General features: G+C 45.5%; 1 protein-coding gene across 1 annotated transcript in view; it reads left to right on the plus strand.

Annotated features, from left to right (window-relative positions):
• auts2a (activator of transcription and developmental regulator AUTS2 a) overlaps positions 1-22,508 on the plus strand; it is a 309,547-nt gene that overhangs the window by 253,241 nt on the left and 33,798 nt on the right. Inside the window, exon 5 of the mRNA XM_071524536.1 lies at positions 21,307-21,355. Coding sequence (XP_071380637.1) covers positions 21,307-21,355 — 49 coding nt within the window. The remainder of the gene's footprint in view (positions 1-21,306; positions 21,356-22,508) is intronic.

A 22,508-nucleotide genomic window follows, 5' to 3' on the forward strand; every position in this document is an offset into this window, starting at 1 on the left:
CCCCGCAGCTCCCTTAGATTCCGGCCTGTGTGTCAGTCCAAGCGAGAGTGACATGTGATGGCGTTCTTTGTTTATCTACTCCGGGGCCGCGCTCTACATGTCTCTTTGTGTCGCTGTCACCAGTACAGTAAGCACTGGAGGAGGGATTGAAACACGGTAATAACAGCGGAGACGTGTTTGTTTGTCAAGACAGTTCTGGCTCTCCAGGCGAGGGCATCGCTGGATTCATGAAACATGACAGCTGTTTAGATAGGGAGGAAAATGGAGAATCAGCCTTCACAAACACTTCTTTAAAAGGACTCGGCGCTTAGCATTTCACACACGCTCACACGCCGCGGTGCCCTTTAAATGTACAATAAGGCTGCGAATATACTGTACCGGTATACAATCAACACTTGACTCCGTGGCAAGATTTTGTTACGGAGGAAATAAAACCGCATAAGGCCTAGTACAACACAAAAGAGACACGCAGAGGTCAACTTTCATTTCTCTTTTCCTCAGTAGCCATTTTCTAATAGAGGTGTTAGAGCCTCACTGCTGCACCAGAGACCTCCTAGGAATGGCCTATGAATTTTGTGCAGTCCAATATCATAGTTCTGACCCATAGTTTCAGGGATCATAAGCACTAAAAGGCTAGCGGCATTTTTGATAGCTCATAATCAAGCTTTAGTAGATGCCCCAGTCTTTTCATGTATAAAGCACTAGATATTTTTACAGTCCAGTATTGTTGGCCTGTTCAGTCCAACAGGAGCATTTTTGCAGTTTAGAAGCCCTAAAAGGCCTATAAAGTCAGAAACAGACACCAGGGTCAGGAGGCAGTAGTTAATAGCGTTTAGCACCATTAGCGTTGGCTAGCATTAGCATTTTGTGTGCTTTTCTCAGGACTGTAATCTCCATTCACTCTGTTTCTTTTTACATTGTGAACATAAGCATTAGCTCAGCGTTATGTGCCGCTTGTGTATTCTGAGTAGCAATGGCAAATAAGTAAGATGAGTGACTAATGTGGATGTCCAATAATAGTGGTGAGTGACTAAGGGGGAAGTTGTGTCTGAATAGGATGTATGCGGTAGGAAACCAGACAGTCTTGCTGGCATGATGCACTCATGTCTGCATGGAGTGTCGTTGTCTGTCGCAGACATCATTAGCCCTCCGTGGGAATATCAACTAATGGATTTGTGTTAATGTATGAACATATTTACGATCCATCAAGCACTCAGACTCATCGGACCCCCGTATGATTTATCACTACATTAATCCCCAGGAAATACGGCCCGGCTCTCTGCGTGGCGTTCCGCGGGGCCCGGGCGTGTCGGGCCCAGGGTGGCTCCGGAGCGCTCTACATGCACAGTTGCACGTAGGGGGAAGGGGGCACACGAGCACTTTGCTTTTAATGAGGATAGCATTGAACACATGCGTTCCCCCGTCATCGCGCTAAAGAGCTTGATTGCAGATGCCGAGGCTTCCGACGACAAAAACGACATCTGTGAACATCTGCTTTGGAAATTGGAACTGGCCTCGGAATGGAACATTGACTTTGTTTTCCGTCTTGGTGGACCAATTAGGGCTAACAGATTTACACAGCCGGATCAATCTGAAAACAATAACGGCATCACCGTTATTTCTCTCGTTTGATAGCACTGCGGCTCCAGAGTGCCCATTAGCATTACAGAACAGCAAGCACCCTGACCTCCGCAACATCTTCGCTCCATCTCATGCACTTCCCTAGAGACGCCTCTGCCTTTAATCTAGAGAACACACAAGGCCGCGCCTGTGTGTGTGTGTGTGTGTGTGTGTTTGTGTGGGTGTGTTCTCTCCCTTGCTTCCCCCTCCCCGGAATCCTTGCTACAGTTAATTAACAGTTATTAGTGTTAGCGCAGAGCACCGGATAAGATGTCACAAATCATCAAGTCTCTAGGTGCAGTTCCAGCAATTAAGAGCTCTGTCGCACCTTCCCTCTCCACAGTCATTTGGTACGCATCCAGGTTCCTTTTTAGACCTGAAAGCACTAATCAAATCATTTCTGCTCCGAGATTTTGTCGCCATTATTTCAAGCCCTAACGACGTGAGGCTCACAACCTCCCCATCCCCCCCCCCCGGCCCCAACTTTTATCTGGAAAACAGTGCGAAAAAAAACACTTTCCCCCAGTGCTGTTACCAGGGAATAATAACTTGAAATGCTGTGCTTTTTCTTTCCTGAGAGCACAGGCTCTATTTAAACCCAGCAGACTTTCTATACCTGGAGATGAAGATGTAGTGCTAGAATATACTGCCAAGTCACGTGCCTGTGTGCCTGTGTGTGTATGTGTGTGTGTGTTAGGGATGGATGTGTGGAAGTTGGCAAGGGATGGAGCAGCAGATTAGCAGTGTTTAACTTCTGATTTCAGTGTAAGGTGTGACTTCTCTGCTCCGATCAATTTGTCATCCCTCTAAATGGAAACTTAATTGCATCCGTCTGAAGGAAAGGGACCTTGAGTGCTGTTGGGCTCATCGTTTTCGGCTCCCCCCATCCTTGCCTGCGCCTTTTCTATGTTTTATCACTCATCACACTGGCTTTTATTTGTCGGCTTTTCTTTTGTGACTGACATCAGCTCTGGCCGCTTAATGCTCTTGGCCCTGAAGTGTAGTGTAGTGAAGTGGTGCTCAGCAGAGGCAAAGGGGAGCCCTGTTGAATGAACACTAGTCTCTTGATAACTTAGCTGCATGAGAATTCTTACCACCGCTGTTCAGGACATAATCTGTGATGGTTACAGTGCTCTCACTATGAAACAATGCTGCACATATAATCACCCCGCTTTTTTGATATTGTAGCTGCACAAATCAACAGACCAGAACAAGTGTTGCTTTTAGTATTAAGTAAGATGATTTTAGAGCAAAGTGTCCAAGGTCTGCACTGTGTGTTGTGTTGAATTCCACTCAACCCAGCACCCGAGACAGGATGTGCATATAACTACTTTGAATGGAGCTCCACAAAGCAGATAGTTCAAGAGACCACATTGCAGCTCCAGTAAGTTGTATTGCAGTGATATCATATTAATACAAGCTTGGTATACAATGGCTTCACGCTATATGAAGCATAGATTGCATGCGGGTGCAGCTTCAGCCCCTCTAACTATGAATCTGTGTGACCCCTCTTTAAACTGGTCTGCCTGTATACAAATAAAATTCTTAAGTGATTGTGTAGAAGGATTGTTATAAAAAAGGCTTTGTAATGCCATAGGACAGGCTTTCATCCTAGACAAAGCAAAAGCAAAAGCACACATACAATCCAGTAAATAATTGCAGAATCGTTGCCATACTGTTTTCTAGGCCTGGTTATCATCTGCCTCAAGCCTTTAGCCCAACCTAGTCTGTATATGCAGTTTCTGTTTGCAGCACAGACTTAATTTAGTTTAGTTTAGTTGCAGAGTGATAAATCATGGAAGCAAAGGGATATAAAAAAAAAAAAACCCTGATAAAATATGATGATAAAAATACAGAAAGAACAGGTGCAAATTATTAATTTGTGCAGATGAGTTAAACATCCCAGGGGTTTATAAAAGCATCTCATCTCAAAATAAAGAAAAAACAAACAAAGGAACAACAATAAAAGATGACAATCAAGATGACAAGCTCAGATGCAACTGATTTCCATAACTGGATCTGAATGACAAGAGAAGAATTGTGGAAAGTCGTAGGACAATAAGCTCTATGAAATGCCAAGGGAAATAGAAATAAAATAAAATCACTAATTGCCCTAATGCAGGAACTGAAATCAAAGGGTAAGTCAGTCATTCACATAGACTTATAGCCAAGACTTTCATCATTCTGTTTTTTTTACTGACTCACTAAAGCCTTCGTAGATCATATTAATAATCTTCATACTAGGCTAATTAAATAGGCTAGTCTGTGTGCCTCTAAACTCTTTGATCCGAGTAGAATGTTTCTGGCATATTAACCCAGTGCTATTTGTTTTTATGTGTTCAGTAAACACGGGATGCTTAGTGTGTTGTTCATTAGTTCATTGCAAGCTTGTCTTGTGTTGATTATATGAATGTTGTTTACCTGATTGTTTACCCATGTTAAATAGCATTGTTACCTAACCAATTCACTACAGATTTCTAGATGACAGCACAAGGGTAACAATTTTATCAAATGATTTAGTACTTACAAATACAGTCTTACATGATTACATATATACATTTTATTTTAAAGCACTATTTAAGCATAGTTGTACACTGGGTGTTCACACATTCATACTATCGTATATACTGTAGCATCTCTCTCTCCCTCTCTCTTTCTCTCTCTCACACTCACATTCACACACACACACACACACACACTCTCACACAGAGCTTAGTGTTGGCCTTCCGTGTGGGAGGCAGCAGGTGTCCCTCTCACTCCTCCATGTCCAAATTTCTCCTCCCCGGGGCCTCTTCTGTCAGGTGTCAGCGAAATAAACACAAGTTAACGGTTGTTAGAACTGACACGGGAGCTGCCATCGATCAGCAGCCATGAATCATAGACCGGGCAGAGAGAGACAGTGTGCTTCAGAAAGACAAGGAGAGAGAGAGAGAGAGAGAGAGAAGCAGAGGGACGTAGCTCACTGTCGACAGGCTGTTGATGTGACTGGACTGGACTGTTGCCTCTGCCTGGTTTTCATTAAAGCAGAGGAGGAGAGCAGGGACCTGCAGGAAGCATCAGTCTTCAGGTTCTGTGTGTATGTGTTATGTCTGTCAGTCTGTCTGTCTGTCTGTCTGTCTGTCTGTCTGTCTGTCTGTCTGTCTGTCTGTCTGTCTGTCTGTCTGTCTTTGTGTGTGTGTATGTTGAGGGTTGGACACAGAGGGTAGCATACTGTGTAGCTACATTAGCAACATTGATAGCTATCACTACTAAGAGAGGGTGATAACAGGCCTTGGTGCTCATGGGGGCATTATTATCCTGGAGTGATCTGGACTGAGGGGGTCGGACAATAGGTTTACACTATGGGTGTTGAGGTTTGGCATCCCAACAATAAAAAATGAGACAATACTGCCCATACCCATAGTATGTGAGGATAAGGCTTTATATAATAGATTGTGTATCTGTTGTGTAAACATAATGCAACACAGAATTCAAATGCAGAAAATAGCAACTCAATACACTGTCATAGATAGACCTGGCAATAGATGTGATGCTTTTGTGGCCTAACCTTTACCATCTAGCTTGCAGAACAAACCAATATGGCCTCCCTTCCTACCAAGTTGCACTGTATGTGTATGTTTGGCTCTATTGCAGGGCCGTGTGGCAGGTCCAGCTCTCTCAGCCTTTATGATATATTGTAAATGAACTGAGTTCAAGAGGTGTAAGCCATTGAACGGCTACTGTCCTAAAGAGTGCTTGCCCTTGTTTCATGTTATTCTTGCATGGCTAACAGCACCTCTATTTTAGATTTTTTTGTCCAAAGACTGGTTGAGTCAGCCTTTGTTTACATCTAGTTTGCTATCTTCCGCATTGTGTGTCACACCCTTAGTGTGACACACAGTATTTCCACTCTATCTCTGGTTTCTCTATGCTTGCTCCGCTAACAAACCATTCAATGACAAACTGCTAATTGACATTGATAATAGCATAATGCTAATGTTTAACGGACTATACAACTATTATACAGTATTATACAATGTCATCATTTTTGGCAATATCAATGTATAAGTCAAAACTATACAAAGAAAAACCAAACTTGTGTTTATGCTAAGCTAACATAGCTAGAAGACCCTCAGGCAGCAAGCCAGAGACAATGCAACACCTCAGGCCTCGCTGGGCCCTGGTAGGAACATGCATGTTTCAAAATGCTTAACATTTTATTAACTTCATTGAACTTGAGCTTAAGTGTATTTTGAGGATTATAAACATGTTAATAGTAATGCTGTGTAGGGTTACAGTGTGTGCCGCCATGTTGGCGTGACGTCAGATAACTGCATATAGGAAAACTCAGAGCTGAGATCTGTTATTAGGAATTCAGATTTTTTGACATCTCTGAAACGCATAATTTGGCTAATTAACATGGCCTTACTCGCAGGATAACATGACACAGCTCCCAACTCCTCTGTGCTTTCTACCCGACTGCCCCTACCTCTGCATGCACTGTGTACATCTATTTCCAGAGTGGCTCAAATGCCAAGACAAAGTCAAGTGAACAGTGGGAGATATTTTTTCCCCTTTTCGTTTATGCCTGTGGTAAAGTGAGCATTCCCTTGGAGGAACAAGTGAATGTAGCGATTGAATAAGTGGTTGCGTGAAGGAGGTAGAGAGAGGGAGAAATTGAATGAGGTAGGGTAATAGATGATGGATGCACTGATCTGTCTCATTATGAGCAGTGGTTTAGACAGTAGCTGGTGGTTCGGGCTGCAGGCAGGAGAGAGCAGTCACCTTCATCTCTCCCTGAGCAACACATCAGCCCATGAAGACATATTTCATGTCTTATATAGTAGGCCTTCAAATGGGCACACACTGTGCATGTTCCACACAAGTACAAATTCTCTACAATCCCACAGCGCCATATAGACCTAATTATATAGTTTTTATGAATAGTTTATATGAGCTCCCTGGCTCCCTAGTTGATTAGCTGCCTTAATCTCTTCTGTGGAGAATACAGTCGCAGTGTGCTACTTGGCTGGTTAGTTAATGCTAGCAGCTGAGCATTTAGCAAACATAGCTTACAGCATATTACATACGGAAGCACTGCTTATACAATATTAAATGCCAGAGGATGTATCGTCTTCCAATCATGAAAAGATTCAGCTATATATATCAGCAAACATCTCTGTATCACTGCAGACCATGCAAGCTAATTGTGATAAAGAAAGTTCCTGTGGCATGTGACATTAAATCAATTTGCAGAGAAGAGGATCATGGAGGCTGTGTGAAAATGTGTAAATAAGGTGTGAAGATTCATATTCACAACAGCACAATTGTTACTTCCTTTTATTAAGTTGATAGCACCCAGTATAGAGGAGTGAAGTGTCTCACCCTGATTGACTAACTTGAATGTGCCAGATTACAGTGGTACAGCTGTGGTAAAATCAGATAGAAAAAGACATACATGTACCCAAATGTGCATGCAAACACATGGGCATAAACACCCACAGGGGGTGCCCCGAGTCCAGCAGTGCTGTTGTGCACCCCTCAGCCTACTTGGCCTCATGGCTGCACTTAGTTTGCATGCTCTCTCTCTCTCTCTCTTCTCTCTCCCTCTCTCTCCCTCCCTCTCTCTCTCTCTGTCTCTCTGTCTGTCTGTCTGATGAAGGTCTCATCAGCGGGTTAGCCAGACGCTGAAGGAATGGTTTCCTTTTCCCCTCATTACGGCAGGCACTGGAGAATCACCGAGCTTCAAAGCTGCTTGATTGCATTATCAGGCATTTGGTGAAACGCAGGCGTAATCTGTGCCATGTGACAGCGAGCCAGGCCAACATAACATCACTGGGCTGGATGGTTTGAGACACTGACATACTGGACCTGGATGGCCGGTGGACAGTGCAAATTGAAACTACAAATGAGATAGTACTAGATAGTAGATAGTGAATTGAACTTGTCTTGACAGTTTATTTATAGATTGGAAAAGCAGAATTCTGAAGAATCTTGAACATTTATTGACCTCAACCCTATTGGGCTGCTTTATTATGGATTGCGTAATGCTATGTTATGTCCAACACATCTGGTCTGTGATTCCTATTGAGCTATATAATGAAAATATGGACATAATGTCAGTTATTAACAAATCTCTTTTCCCACCATTTGCAATAATGGTTACAAGTAGCCTAATCCGACTCTTGTGTTATCTTGGAGTGCCTTGTTTGTTCTGTTGGTGGTTTTGGAGGTCAAACGCCGACACACCAATCACTGTTTATCACTCTAACGATCATTATCACAATCGGCCGTGGATAAAGAGCTATAAAAGAATTGTAATTATCACCATTTTGGAAACGGTAATTATGGGCACCATTAGCAGCCGTCATTATGTTTAAGTGGGGCCACGGTCCACTAAACGAGAGCTCATCCGGCTCCTTTTGTCTTATCTCTTCCATCGCTTCCTCAGCTGGAGATGTGAGGTTTCGGGGGTGTAGTGAGCGGGAACGCCAGGGGACGGACTGGTGTCAGAGCCAACTCAAACAGGGGTGTCTAGTCTGCCGCTTCCCAGAGGCCAATGGGACAGACCTTCATACATCTTTAACCAGGCCTCACAAATGGCTTCTCCCCACTGCGGTTCAAATCACTGCAGACAGCGAAGAGAGTGGCCTGGCACTTAGAGCTTTCCACTGCCACATCTTCTATCCCTCTCTCTGTCTCTTTCTCTCTCTTTATACTTCCATCCAACCTGCAGGACTGACACACTGATTGGAGTTAGGTAGGAGCTCATTGATGTTCATTTTAGAACATGAGAGGCCTTCTTCCTCTGTCCTTCAGGTAAGCCAAGCATACAAAGTGCTCAGTATGTACTTAAGGAACAGTAGTTCAGTGAGGGTTGAAGGACAGTTCACAGCTTGTCCTGGGGAACAGTGAAAGCAGAGCTTATTTAAGATGAAAAGGAACAGTAGGAAAGTAGGTTATATTTTACAATCCTTGCTGACAGACATCCACCTGGTATTCACACATTTCAGTGGAGCGTATAAAGACGTAGCGTAGCTTTGGCTGCAAGCAGGCTAATGTTTGTATTAAGCAGTATGTGCAGTATGTAACGGTGGACTCCTGAGCGGCGTCTCGCCACAGCTTTCCTGTGGATGAATTAGTAATGCTAAAAGAATCCATGTCGTCTATCTAAATGCTGTGTGCAGCGCTCAACCTGGTTAATATAAGGAGCTGCTCAATTTTTCATACCCACGCCCAGTGTAGCCTTCAATTTAACATGCGCTTTTAATCCTCAGAGTGCTAAATTGCTTTTTAATGTCGAGGAACACGGTGTTTTTCGGAGTAAAACTCGTGAAAAATGCATCAGCAATATGCAGAGCAAATCAGATCCGATGCTTTTCGGGGTAAAGGAACAAAGCAACACCACAGCAAAGAGAGAGAAACCAATATGTTGTTTTGACACATCCGTCACCTCGGGGGTCTCGGGAGGACACCTCCCGCAGGCAATCAAGACGTGTGTGTTTGCGTGTGTGTGTGTGTTTTCGTGTGATGGTGTGATTAATTGTGTGTCTGTTTCCACACCTGTGCATTGTGCATATTTTTTCCTGCTACATATATCACCACAGCATGGCACTACATAGGAAAACATGCTAGTTGGTGTGTCGTGTCTGTATGCGTGTCCCTCTGTGTGTGAATTCATAAGCGGCGTCAGGTGCTCTTGCGCCCAGAGCTTTAGTGAAGTCGGAGTGGGTGACAGGTGTTTGCAGGTCTGCCTCGCCCTGTCAGATTCCCCTGCAGACCAGAGGCTTTACTGGAGTCAGAGCCTGGACTCCATTGAGCGTGACTAAAAGACCCTCCTCTCATATCCTTGGTCAGAGAGTCTGCGAACTCTCTCTAAATGACTTCCTGAGGGCCAACCGCCCTCTGTTATCACGCAACAATGTGGTCATCGGAGCAGACTAATCACTAGACGGCGCAGGAAAACACAGCCAGTGCAATTCAATTCAATTCAAAACCTTATTGTCTCGTAAGGGGGAATTAGTTTGCAAACACGGTTTACCATGAAGGCACACAATAAAAACACATTGTAAAAAATGTAATGAAAACACATTAAAAATCACCACATCACACAGCGTACAGACAAGCATCCATTAATAGGACCAGACAGGGAGTTAATTTCTTGATATAGTGCAATAAACAGTCTCTCATCAGTGCAAAATACAAAGTTTTTATACAGACGTACAGTGAGACGCTACGTTATTTCATGTGCAAATTGAGCAGTCTAATTGCAGTGGGGATAAAAGTCCCTGGTTGCTTTACTCTCGGGTTTAGACTCTGCAGAGCGATACCCAGTAAACTCTCTCAGTTAAACCCATTAGCGCAGAGCCCGACGCCTGCTTGGCCGAGGCTGTGTGATCATTGTGGACCACAATATTGTTCATGCAGCCTTTCATCAAACTGAATTAAAAGCTTTTTTTATTCAACAAACAGCTTACCCCTGTGTCAAAGGCAGAACCAAACACTTTACTTTAGGGAAAAATGTGTGTGTGTGTGTGTGTGTGTGTGTGTGTGTGTGTGTGTGTGTGTGTGTGTTTACACATGTGCACCCAAGCATGCATGGTGGGGTCAAGCTGTGTGAGGTGCAGCAGCTTTCGCCCTGGATAAGCAACACAGCCTTTCCCTGTTGCCAGTGTAAAATCCTCTTAGAAGCTGTGTGTGTGTGTGTGTGTGTGTGTGTGTGTCAGAGAGAGTGAGGCAGACAGCAAGCTGCCCCAGATCATCTTGTGGAAGCTTGGTGTTGGTAAACACAGTACATGGTAAGCCCAGTTGAGACAGGCACTGATGATTGGGCTTAGCGCTAACTGATTCCCGGGTGGCCCTCAGCACTGACGGTCCCTGTGGCCCCAATGAGACCAGGTTGCACACACACACACACACACACACACACACACACACACACACACAAAGAAACTGCAGCGCTAGGTCCACTCCACACAGCATCATTCCCCCAACACACACACTCACACACACTTTATGCCTCTCCAAGTATCGCCCTAATAGCAAAAACAAACCGTAAGGTGGATCGTTCAACACAATTACATAAACAAACACAAACAAACACCCGTTTACAAAGTGGCACACACACGCTCTCAGAGAGAACACGCTCTATCTGTGCCCCGGGAGCCTGGGTCCACTCAAATAACCCCGCAGTGGTGAATGTGCCGCTGTCAGGCAGCCAGCGGGGCAGCCTCACAATGTGCACATTTAGGACCCGGAGCCTGACGGCGGTGCAGAGTTTGTGGAGGAAAAGCATGGAATGTGTCCCGCGGGCAGATGCAGGCCCCCTCTCAAAGGCATCTCTATTTCAAGCAAGACAAGCGGGGCCTTATGTCACGGTCGCCGGCCCCGGAGACGCATTTCCAGACTGCCGCGCCAGCACGCGCCCTCGTGGAAATCTACCGGCCCGCGCCACACGCTCCACTCGCTATTTCAAAAAAGCATCATTCACACACATGAGGAAGTATGCGCTGATCTGATAGCGGTGACGGATTATATAAGAGCGCAGCCGCGGTTGTTTTAGCGGCGAGCCTGAAAGCGCTCTTTTTGATCCCTCTGACGATAATGAACAGAAATAAGGGCGTGCCGCGTTTTGATGTTCCCCCGCTTTGATAGCATCTCCTGTAGCACATACTGTACATACGACACGGCGTAAAGTAGACCGTCAAACCCGGTGTACTTCAAGTGAACCGGGGGAGAGATACGAGCCGGCGGAGCAAGCCCGCGAACGCGCCGGCGCCAAAAGCACGACAGCCGCGCTCAGGTCTGTCTTCAGCCGGTGGCCTTTTATAGATAGTGACAGATAAAGAGGCCTGTGATCTCCTGAAGCACCAGGCACCGGTGTTGATTACCATCCCCGCTGATAACGCCGCATGTTAATCATTGTAAACATCATGTTGTGGCTTTGACACAGTTAGGCTTATCTGTAATTGCTGTAATTGTTACTAGCGTTTAACGAGATCGTCCTCCAGATATGCAAAGCGCCGACAGGGCTGGGGAGCGGCAGAGGCTCGCTCAGATCTGCCTCGCCGATGTGTGTGTGTGTGTGTGGGGGGGGGGGGGCGGGGCGTCAGATTGACACTAACCCCCTCTCTCGCTGCGCTATTAATGAAAGGCAGCCACGGGCCAGAGCGCAAATCCGACGAGAGGGGCTGGAGATGAGGGGGTCATGAAATATTTAAATGTACAGGGCTTCAAAGTGGAAGAGGCCTCCCCTCGCTTGTCAACAGACAGACCCCCCTGCAGCCCGGGCCGTGGCCCCGGTCTCCGGCCCACAACCGGCTCCGCATGTAGGTCACAAACCACCGGCTCGCTTTTCCTCTGCCGGGACGCCACCAGGGGAAAGGGAAGGGGATTCACAGATGAAATCGCTCCCTCCTGTTCTCGGAGCACACACACACACACTCACTCACATGGACGCACACACACATGCACATACACACTATCTACCTCTTGTTCAACCAGTCTCCCATGTTCTAGTATTACAGAGAGGGGGAGATGAGCAGGGAGGCAGAGGCGACGAGGTCAGGGAGGATATCCCAGCGCTGTCTCGGTGGACTCTTGACATGTTAAAACACTCTGTCACATGATAGAGGCTCAAATCCACACACGCACACACACACACACACATCCAACCACAACCCTCCCGCCTCTCCCTCCCATCGCTCAGCCCCCCCACCTCCCCCCAGCAGGGAGGCTACTGTAGGCAGAACAACGGCCTTATTTAGCTCCGGCCCTGTGAAATGCAATTAGAAACCCCTCCATGGCCAGCGGGGGCCCGGGGATGAGATGGAGGGAGAGAGACAGACACAGAGAGAGGAAAGAAAGAGAGGGATGGGGGGGGTGATGGGAGGGAGGGGTGGGTGGGCGAGAGAGAGAGAGAGAGGCAGAGACCTCCCTGCTGTCTGTCAGCCTGCTGGCTTTTGATGTCCGCGGCCCATCTCGTGTCCCCCTAGAGAGCCTATCATCAGGCCCCCACTCCGGAGCTGTTGAGCATAGAGAGGAGCCTTGGAGAGGCTTGTTTGAGAGGAAGGTGGGGGGTGGGGGGGTGGAGGGCCGGGGCCTGTCTCCGTCGGTGCCTGACAGAACGGTCTTGACGGAGCGTTTCAGAGGCCTAATCCCTCTGACCATACTCCTCCAGCCGGGCGAATCGCTCAGGGGTGCTGCAGGAGTCCATCAAAGGTCAGACAGATTTTAATACACCGCCTTACTGGTGATTTCCTCACTGCTTTTCCTGTAGCCATTCCTTTTTTTAAAAGACACAGCAGGGCCTTCCCCCCCTCTCCCCTCCCCTCCTCTCTCTCTTTTTTTCCCCTCCTTTTCTCTTCTTCGTTTTTTTCCCCCCTCTCCTGCCTCCCTGTTTGGCTTTTTCGCTCTCTCTCGCTCTCCCCCTCTTGTCTGTCTCTCTTTTCTCCCCGCCGCTCTAGTCCTCCTGTGTTTTTTTTTCTTTTTTTTTTTTGTTTCTCCTCCGCTCTCTCCCTCGCTCGTTCCTCCCCCTTTATCTCCCTGACTCCCCTTTTCTCCTCACTCCCATCGCGGCGCTGAGAAGAAAGCAACAAAAGGGAAAATATTATCCCTGCCAGCGCAGTTGCTCTTGGTTGGTATTAAGTCGAGGCCTCGTGGGGGGTGCGAGCGCCACGGTTCTTTGGTTGTTGATGTCTGCTGGGTCTCCGCGAATATAAAGACATGCAGATTAGGGGGGAAAATTAAAGCTGGGGGTTCGTCATGCAGTGGGTATCTGTTAAGAATATTTTTGTCTGGGATGTGGCTCCACTGTAGAGCTTCAGAGAGGAAATTGAGGTCAAATTTTGAAAAGTCTAATAATCCCCTTTTTTATGAACGCTGTTGCTCAACGCGGTAACGTCGAAGAAGCATATCAATGAATTCGAATAGTTTTCATCTGAAGATTATTTCAGGACAAGCAGTAATTTTGTGAGCGTCACCCCATAGCGCTGAATCCCATTTGCAGTGTTGTTCCAAGTCAGCCATGGAAAGCTGCGCATTAGTATACATGGAGGGACGTTACCAAGATGGGGAGATGAAGGTTGTTTGTACACATCACAAACATAAATAAACTGTTAAAATGGAGCACATGCAAAATTCATAGTCAAAGTGAAATGCTGTTAGTCTTTGTATCTAAAGCTCAAACAATGCATTTTTCAATCCATTAAATCACCATGTAAACAAAATCTGTATTTGAGTGACAGTGGTATAAAAGGGGGCAGCATACAGATTGGGCCTTTAGAATAATTTGGGCTTGTATGTTTGATTTATTCAACATATTATTATACTAAACATTAAGTGAAAATGTTAAATAATCCCTGATGTACACTTTTGTATGTGTATGTGTGTGTACATATATATGTGTGTGTGTGTGTGTGTGGGGCGGGTGGCACATATGCTCCATTCTGTTGGAAGGGGAGGGAGTGATTGACTGGCCTGAAATTATCCACGGCATCGCAGCCCACAGCCCACATTCCATGGCAATGTCTATAATTTAGACAAAAGGGTCTCCCATTTCTCCTGTGACTGGGCAGAATAGGGCGGGGGGGATGCATTAAGGATGTAACCAAAGCATTTGAGGAAGGTTAAACCAATTTTCTTGTCTGCATTGTTTTATAAAGCGAGTCCCATGGTAGCGACATCGGACTGATGGCCGGTAAAGTAGGTTTGCTCCCGCTGACAGGCCAGTTCTTATGCGCCGCAATGTCAACTGGATCTGATTATTGCCTACCAGATCCAGATAATGTCTACCATTGATCAGGCCATTTATCTAGAACTCCTACGGCCCCGGCTGCTTTCAGAGACCGCGGGGAGATAAGCAGATCCAGATAAGCAGATAACACAGTCTCTACAGGCTTTTAACATGAGGAAGAAATACTTTTTCCGCCGTCCCCCGGCTGACATATGATGTGAGTTTCATATCTCTCGGCTCAGGAAGCCTTATTACGGCAGAAAGGATCTGCTTTTAGAGGTCTCGTCGCCGTATCAGATGGATGCTTTTATCCCCACGTCCGTCAATCTCCCTAACTGTTCCCAGAATGCCAATCACACCCCGTGCGATAAGCGCGGGTTTAAATAAGTGGGGAAAGATATGCAAAATGGAGCCTCTCTCTTTTTTGGCATTGATATTTACAGGTTTGATATTCAAAAGCGTGTCTGTGGCGATGCAGAGGGAAATTGCCAAGTCCCTAAAGCGTTCAGTCTCCCAGTCGGGATATTTGACTGGTGAAATATACACAGGCAAGACTGTTGGCTCTCCCAAAGGCTTACATTACTACTTTTGGGATACTGTTTTCCCATTTGAAAGCTTGTAAATCTATAGTTTTTTAACGCTGCATTTTTCTTTGTCTGTGTGTGTGTGTGTGCATGCACGCCCGTGTGTCATCCCCAACATTAATACTAGCAATGAGTGACAGATTAATTTATGTCTGGCTACGTGTCTGAGGAATTGGGAAGAAAGGGCCTGTCAGTGCCGCTTGTCGGGAGGGGGTAGAGATTAGAGCCAGTTGTCATTGACAGCCCAGTGCAGGCTCTGGGAGATAAGGTCGGATGTAATGACTGTAAAAAAAAAAACAATGGAAAAAAAAACATCCTCACTCCGCCTTCAAATGGCTGGGAGAAGAAGAGGTGTTGGCAGTTCCGAGTGTGTGTGTGTGTCTGCAATAAGAGAAATATTTCTCAGTTCTTGGATGGGTATTCCAACATTCAGACATTTCACCCTAGATAAGCAACTAGGAATGTGTGATCTCATTGCGTCACATTCCTCTGAATAAACCAGCTATCATACAATAAATCCATGTAAACCATTTTATTGGCAAAATTGCATTAGTTTAAATCGTATACATGTTTTAATCTTAATCCTACTAATCCCAGTAGTCGGATTATAGTATGTCTGTAAACACAGCCACTGGACCATGATGAAACCATTATCTTCCCGCTCTCACATCTAGACCATGGCATCAACTGGCCTGCCTGTGGTACAGCGCCACTCCTAATAAACATATCCACATGTTAACATATACATATGAAACTCATGACTGTAGTATTTAAATCAAATTATTATTTGAGCAACAAACAAAGACCAAATAACCTTTCGAACTTAGAAAATATGAATGAACACTCCCGATTGACAGGTGGCTGTGATATAAGCGGGATAAAATTATTTCAGGTGTACGTCCAATGATTTGAATGGACGATGTGTCAGGTGTTTATTTCCCATTCAAATCCCTAACATACACATAGTAGGGTGTTATCCCCTGAATAAATATATGATTGTCAAATATTGATAATGATTTGGAAAAATAATAAAATATCAAATATTTAAGAAGTGTTAGAGGACAGCCAAAGAGTCAAAAGTATGCCATCTAACTCCAATGGAGATACTCAGTGGCCAACAGTAGAAGCGTCTGTATGTTTGTAATACTTTCTGCCCTGCAACTACTAGCCAGACCATTGTTGTAAAGATAATGTGTTCTTTGTCAACTTGCCTGTTTGAATAAGAGGGTTTTATTTTAACACAGATAACTTAGATTTTCCCCTCAGCCCTTTGTCTGGCCCAGGAGTTATCTCATCCTCATAGAGATGTCACTTTTAGGTGGAGTTGTTTCTGAACCTGAAGTACCCTACCCAGCTGAGATGACTGCTATTCTCCTCAGATGACGACTCCGGTCAGTGTCGTTAAGAAGAAAATTCTCTTTCCACCGCCTCGCCTCCACATCCTATTCTACTTTGAATAAATGAGAAAAATTGGTAGCCCCTGCAAGCACAGGAGAGACAGAGCTCAGAGTCAACAGGCGAATTTAATAAGAGCTTTTACCATATTACATTGCCAGCACTCATGTTACACTTATCAGTAATATTTTAAATGAGGGGAGATTTGGCATAATGGCAGGAAGGCTCATAAAGGAGAGCCGGTCCCCTGTGATTGTAATCTAGGAAAGAGTTCCTGTAAAATTAAACCGCGGTGGTGGGGGGAGTGAAAAACATGCCTCTGGTTTCTTTGAAGTGGAGAATCAAGGTCCAAAAAAAGGAATAAAAGATGACAAAACGTCAGCGTGAAGCTGATGGTCTATAGACAGAACTTACATGCCCAGACAGCAATTACTGGGATACATAGCATGAATCCAGACGTCGTGTTTGATCTCAGCACTTCATTCTCTTGCACAGCCGATGTTTTTCCATATGAAATTGTTCTTTTTTGTGCGTGTTCATCTCTGTCAGCGTTTCATTTGAATTAAAAATAATGTGCAGTGAGAGATCCGGATGCTGATTGTTTGGCGGTGCGGCTGTAATCACAGACTTGTGGTTGCTCTCAAATCTGATAATGACCGTTTAGGATGGGGAGCGGCAAGTCGCTCATGGCTGCCGCTGCACAGGCCCGTGAAGGGGACTGGTAGCCATTTTCTGTTGGTGGCAGCAGCGTAAATACATATTCTGCAGGCAGCCATGTAATACATTTGAAGCCAAACCATGATAAGCTCTTGATGTTTCATCGCGTTCGCCACATCAAGCATGAGAATCCTTGTGATCTAATTACATATAACCACATGTTAGTACATTTGTAACTAATTTTAGATATGATTTACTGGTTTCCTGTTATCCTTATGCAGCCCTTTGCTGTAGCTATTCACTGTATGTACAGTGGTGTACAGCTGCATAATTACACTGTAGTTGTCAACGTTGTTTTCCCATAGCCTATGGGCAACTTGACGGCCTAAGATTAATCATGTCATTTAAATGAGTCATAGTTAAATGATTGATAGGGTCTATCAATTTTTCCATGTTAAATAATTAACTAATTAGAAAATGAAGAAAACAGAAAAAGAAAAAGGACATCAAGGCCACATACACTTAAGAATTCATTGTTTGTTTTCTATCCTCTTATGTGTGTTAAATATGCATATGCCTATTAAACACAAACAAATAGTGAGGCTGAACGGGAGCCCCTGACCTCCTGAACATGTTAATATAGGCTGGTCTTTCTCCCAGGCCCTTTGTGAGCGGAGGCTTTATCCTCTGTAGCCGGACCGAGTGGCCGGGCTTTAACCAGCCACCTGAGGCCACTCCCTCCCACACCCCACGGCACTTCACATTCTTTGTCTCGTGTGTCATCGACGCGTCCCCGAACAGCCGATGTGTCCCGCTGAAGTGGCCTTGAGCAACACACTGAGCGCACACCTACTGACTCATTGTAAGTCGATCTGGAAAGAGATTGTCAGCTAAATGCCTGAAATGTAAATGTAAATACTCCTCTAGCCCACTTTATCCTCTGTCCGGATGTGGCTAAGCTCCGCCTGACATTCAGCCCCACAGAGGCGGTAGATACAGAGTATGAAGTGTCAAGTTAACCAGACAAATTATGAAGCCAGACTGAGCATCTGACTGCAGCGATGGTTTGGAGAGAAATGTGTGAGGATTTGTTTTGCCATTCTGGATCTCGGGCAACTGTACACCCCGTGTCCCACGCCTTCGTGTTTGCGTGGCCAGACCCAGCCAGTGGACCCTGGTTCTCTCTGTTACCGAGGGACGGATTAGCATCCCAACTATGAGCTAAGACTGTTTTCTGCTCTGTGGTGGCTGGGGCTGGGCTGGCAGGGAAAGACTTTCCAATGTGACTCTATTGTAGATCCACTGACCTCCCAGCCAGCGGGTTAATGCTCATTAGGCAAGCTATAGGATGCGAGGGTTTGCACTATTAAGAGCATTTTCCAGGAACATCCAGCATTAGAGCAAGGTTGCTACTTAATGTGGGGGATCAGAGGAGGGGTGAGCACTGCCTTCAATCTGAGTCTTAACAGGACAGTGTCCCCTCAAAAAACCTGTGATCCTCTTAAAACAGACTCTGTGGTGTCACCATTGCAAACCTGCTCCAAGTTGGCAGGGTGGCCTGGTGAACCTGAACCCTGCCAGCTCCAGGGTTACTGTTCTGTCGTTCTTTGGAAGGGGGCAAGCGAAGAGAGAATTTCCCTACAGAGCTCAATAAAAGCATCACATGATTATAAACTTGGTAATCACGCTTTATGTCTGCGAGGTACAGGAAACTGGATAAGCTGTGGGTCTGTCTGGGTGGGCCGTGGGACTAGACGCTCAAATTGAAGGCTATCTCAATGTCTGAATGACCCAAAGTGCTGTTTATAATACGCGGCTGACCTCCCTCCAGGCCAGTGCAGCGGGAGTTGATCCAACAGGAAGACAGCGCCTGTGGGCTGTGAGGAGGTGCATGCTGCTCATAAAGGAGCGTTTTGTTTTTCCTCCCCTCACGGTAGCAGCACCCTACTGGGGAATTCATTAGCGGCTGACATCATCTCACTCAGTGGAGACTGAAAGAAAGAATATCATTCTGTCTCAGCTCCCTCCCTCCTTTCTCTTCCTCCTTTCTCTTTCTCCCTCTCGCGCTCTCTCTCTCTCTCCCTCCTTATCTACTTCTGGTGCGCCACTGTCGGTCTTTCTGTGCGCCGTTTACGCAATTCACGCCGCTGGAATCGTATCCCGGGGTTTTCGGAAGCGCAAAAACACGAGTGCGTTTGTCTTGTGAAGTCTGAAGAAGCAGGTTTGAGGTTGAACCCAAGTCAGCCTGGAATCAGGAAGTGGGAGGACCCGAGCGTCCAGGCAGCAGCAGCAGCACTCGGGCAGTCAGTCGTTGGATGAATGGGAGTTTGTCTGGTGCTTGGGAGCGGATGAGGAGAGGCTCTTGTGTATCTACGACTGGGATCCGTCAGAGAGACCACGGTAGACAGGCGCCGCAGCTGAAAACATAACGAAAGCGGGGTTATACGTTACGAATTTTTTGGTCACAGCTTGTGTGATTTTTGTCTCCGTCTCTGTCGCCACAGAGGAAACTGGCTGTGCGCTTTGTTGGATCGGTTTGCTCCGTCGGACGCAGCCCCGCTCTGCGCACCGACACGCAAACCCTCACGGATCCTGCTTGTTCCCCTCTCACGGATATTTCCGACAGGAGAATATATGTGAAAAAGATTAATATTGTGTCCCGTGCAAGGAAAGAAACGTGGATCAAGGGATTTTTTTCGTCGCCTCAGTGCTGTTGCTGAAGCTTTCCGTGGCGAGACACATGGTTCCCTTTGTCCAAAAGGCGCAGTAGCTTTGTGAGCGGCTTTGGATTTTTTTTTCTTGGAAAGGCTTCTTCTCTCTCCGCATGGCTGTCCTCAATTTAAACGGAGTAGACTTCGCCGCCTCTTGTGTGGATTATATTATTTGAAAAGCAGAATGTGAAACGAGGCCATATTTACTAGACCGCGAAAGTAATATCCTGACTTGTTATTTGCCTTCTTGCCCACCTTGCCACATCAAAGGTATGCGCGCTGGCGTTGAGCCATATATAATCTAAGATTTATGTTGATATTATGTGAATATTCTCACGGAACCAGACTAATAATTGCAAAAATATGCGCTTACTGAGTAGAATTTGTATTGCAACCATTTTCGTGCCACTGTCATTTATTCTGCGGTTTGCATTGTTTACATTCTGTCAGTATGGGACTATTGAATAAATACAGTACTTTTATCACAAATTCATAAAGGTTTTGCTGTCCAACAACAACAATAATTTAGTCATATGCATTCGGTCCATTCCCTGTGTTTATTTTGATGGTGTAGTCATAACATATAATATTCTCATGCAACCTTATAATTGCTGCCATGCATCGGAATAAAAACGCACATCTCTGCGCATACAATTCACCTGTGGTTGGACATGGGTCGGGAATATTCCTGTCATTTAGGTTTTTGCATCACAAGAAAAATATGCCTGCTGTCAAAGTGTGAAGACGCATACCATAACGGCATGCCTTATTATTCAGAAATCAGCATTAAAGAATTCCGAGGCGAGTATCTAGCATGAATCCCCAAAGCCTGTCATCAGAAAAATGCATTTTATTCAGAGAAATGTGTGTCAGGCCTCGTCTTCTTCCCATGTGCAGGTTGACGGGTGTTGTCCTATTTCTTACCAATCCTTGCAACCTGTAGTTACTTTGTAATATGATACTCTTCTACCTAGACGTCGATGTTGACATATTGACTTCATATTGTCACCTAAATAAGCTTTTATTATCGAATTCAGTTTTAAATCCTGTCACTGCACATTGTCTTGTAACAGTCATGTTGGTGCCCTGCCTGAGAGCCTTGGAGAGGGAACTGGGCTTTTTGGCATAGAGCAACAGTGCCATCAAGTGGCGTGGACATGAAGTGACACTTGTTTGGCCCCAGTCAGATGGCAAATATTGTACCTTGCTGAGTTTTGGACCATGAAGCCCACCTTATCCAGACAATCATGGGCATTAGTTGGGTATGGCAATGCATGAGCATGTGTCATGCCTTAGCCCCAGTGAGTCCAAATTTGATATTGCAGTTTTTATCATTAAAATGGAGAGCAAAGATCTAGCAAAAATTGTCAGAAATGTATTGGGAAACCATATCTAGCAAATCTCACCAGGGGAGCATTCAGGACCAGTCTTCCCTCTAAGCTGATAGTTTGTGACCTAAGTCTAATAATTTATCACATTCATTCACAGTCATCAGTCAGTGCTCCACTTTGTCTACAGAAATTCTGGTTTGGAGGTTTTGGTGGCACGTGATATTCAGGATCTTATACCATTTGTGAACTGATATTCCTGTAAGCATTTTGCTAATGACATTTTTTCTCTCTTCCAGGTCTCCGATGCTGGCTCAGAGAAATTTTTCAGCACAGCTGCAGTTAAAGGTATGAGTTTTGCTTTGTGTTTTAATGCTTTTCACACTGAAATGCTGTCAACATTAGGCTTATTTCGCAATTCCCTTGACTGTGTAAGCATGTTACAAAAATTACCTTGGTGCAGTGATTGTCAAATTTCTGTATAATCATCTATAGTACACAGGTGTGAACTATTGGTCAGTGTCAACTCAACACCTAGATATGAAAAAAAAATTAATCTGCCATTACCCATCAAATGGAATCAATACAATGTGCAAAATGAAGAAGCTAACCAATCTTGCAGATTGTATACGCTTGATACTGGCCTTTTACTTTAAATGTATCTAACATTTAACATGAAATGGTGTTTCTGTGGATTAAATAATGTGGCTTTTTGTTGACCTTTTGTTGAGAATGTGCAGAAATGCGCCAGGACTTGTATTGTAGCCAGAGGAGGAGGAGGAGGAGGAGGAGGAGATGGAGGAGGATGTACTAATGCTGCAGGGAATGAAGTGAGGGCAGGAAAGGCATCTGTTTATGGCCCCAGTGTGCCAACACCACATGTGACCTCATTATCAAGTCACTAATTTGCTGTTAAAAGCAGCCCCATTTTCTCTGGCTCAGGGATAATGGAGGTGCCCCGTGTGAATGGACATTCCTCTGTAATGGGGGGGAGTTACCAGGCAGGGCAGGGAGGAGGCTCAGAGACAGGGGTTATGACCCCTTCAGAGCAGTGGCACAAACGGGGCCGATCGGTGCTGATAGGTCCTTGTAGCAACCCCCCCTCCCGTCCCTCTTCTTCCTCCACTTTCCACCGCACAGACCTCCGAACACATTTCCCACATTCTGGCCTTTGATTCCCTCCAGGGCTTGATTTGTGGCGTCCATCGGGGGGCTCAATGGCCATGCTTGACAGGGAGGTTTCCTTTTGAAGGCTCTTCTCTGTGGGCTGATTTGGTTCCCTTGAAAGGATTAAGGCCCCCTTTGTGCGGCCTAAATCAACAGAGGGCCGCCCTCTCTCTCCTTCCGTGAAAGGACCTGACTGGGGAAACAGTACACAAAATACGCTTTCTCTCTGCTGCATGGTAGTCCACTCTCTTGGCCCCTATTTCCATTTAAATATCTCCTCTTTTCTTCCCTTTTTACCATCTCCGTCCCCTCCTCCTCTCCTGCCATATGCTAA

Source organism: Centroberyx affinis, unplaced genomic scaffold, assembly GCF_046629955.1.
Source record: "Centroberyx affinis isolate AG114_WGS23_722 - 3 ecotype Tasmania unplaced genomic scaffold, CSIRO-AGI_Caff_v1 ptg001199l_1, whole genome shotgun sequence".
Taxonomy (NCBI): Eukaryota; Metazoa; Chordata; class Actinopteri; order Beryciformes; family Berycidae; genus Centroberyx; species Centroberyx affinis.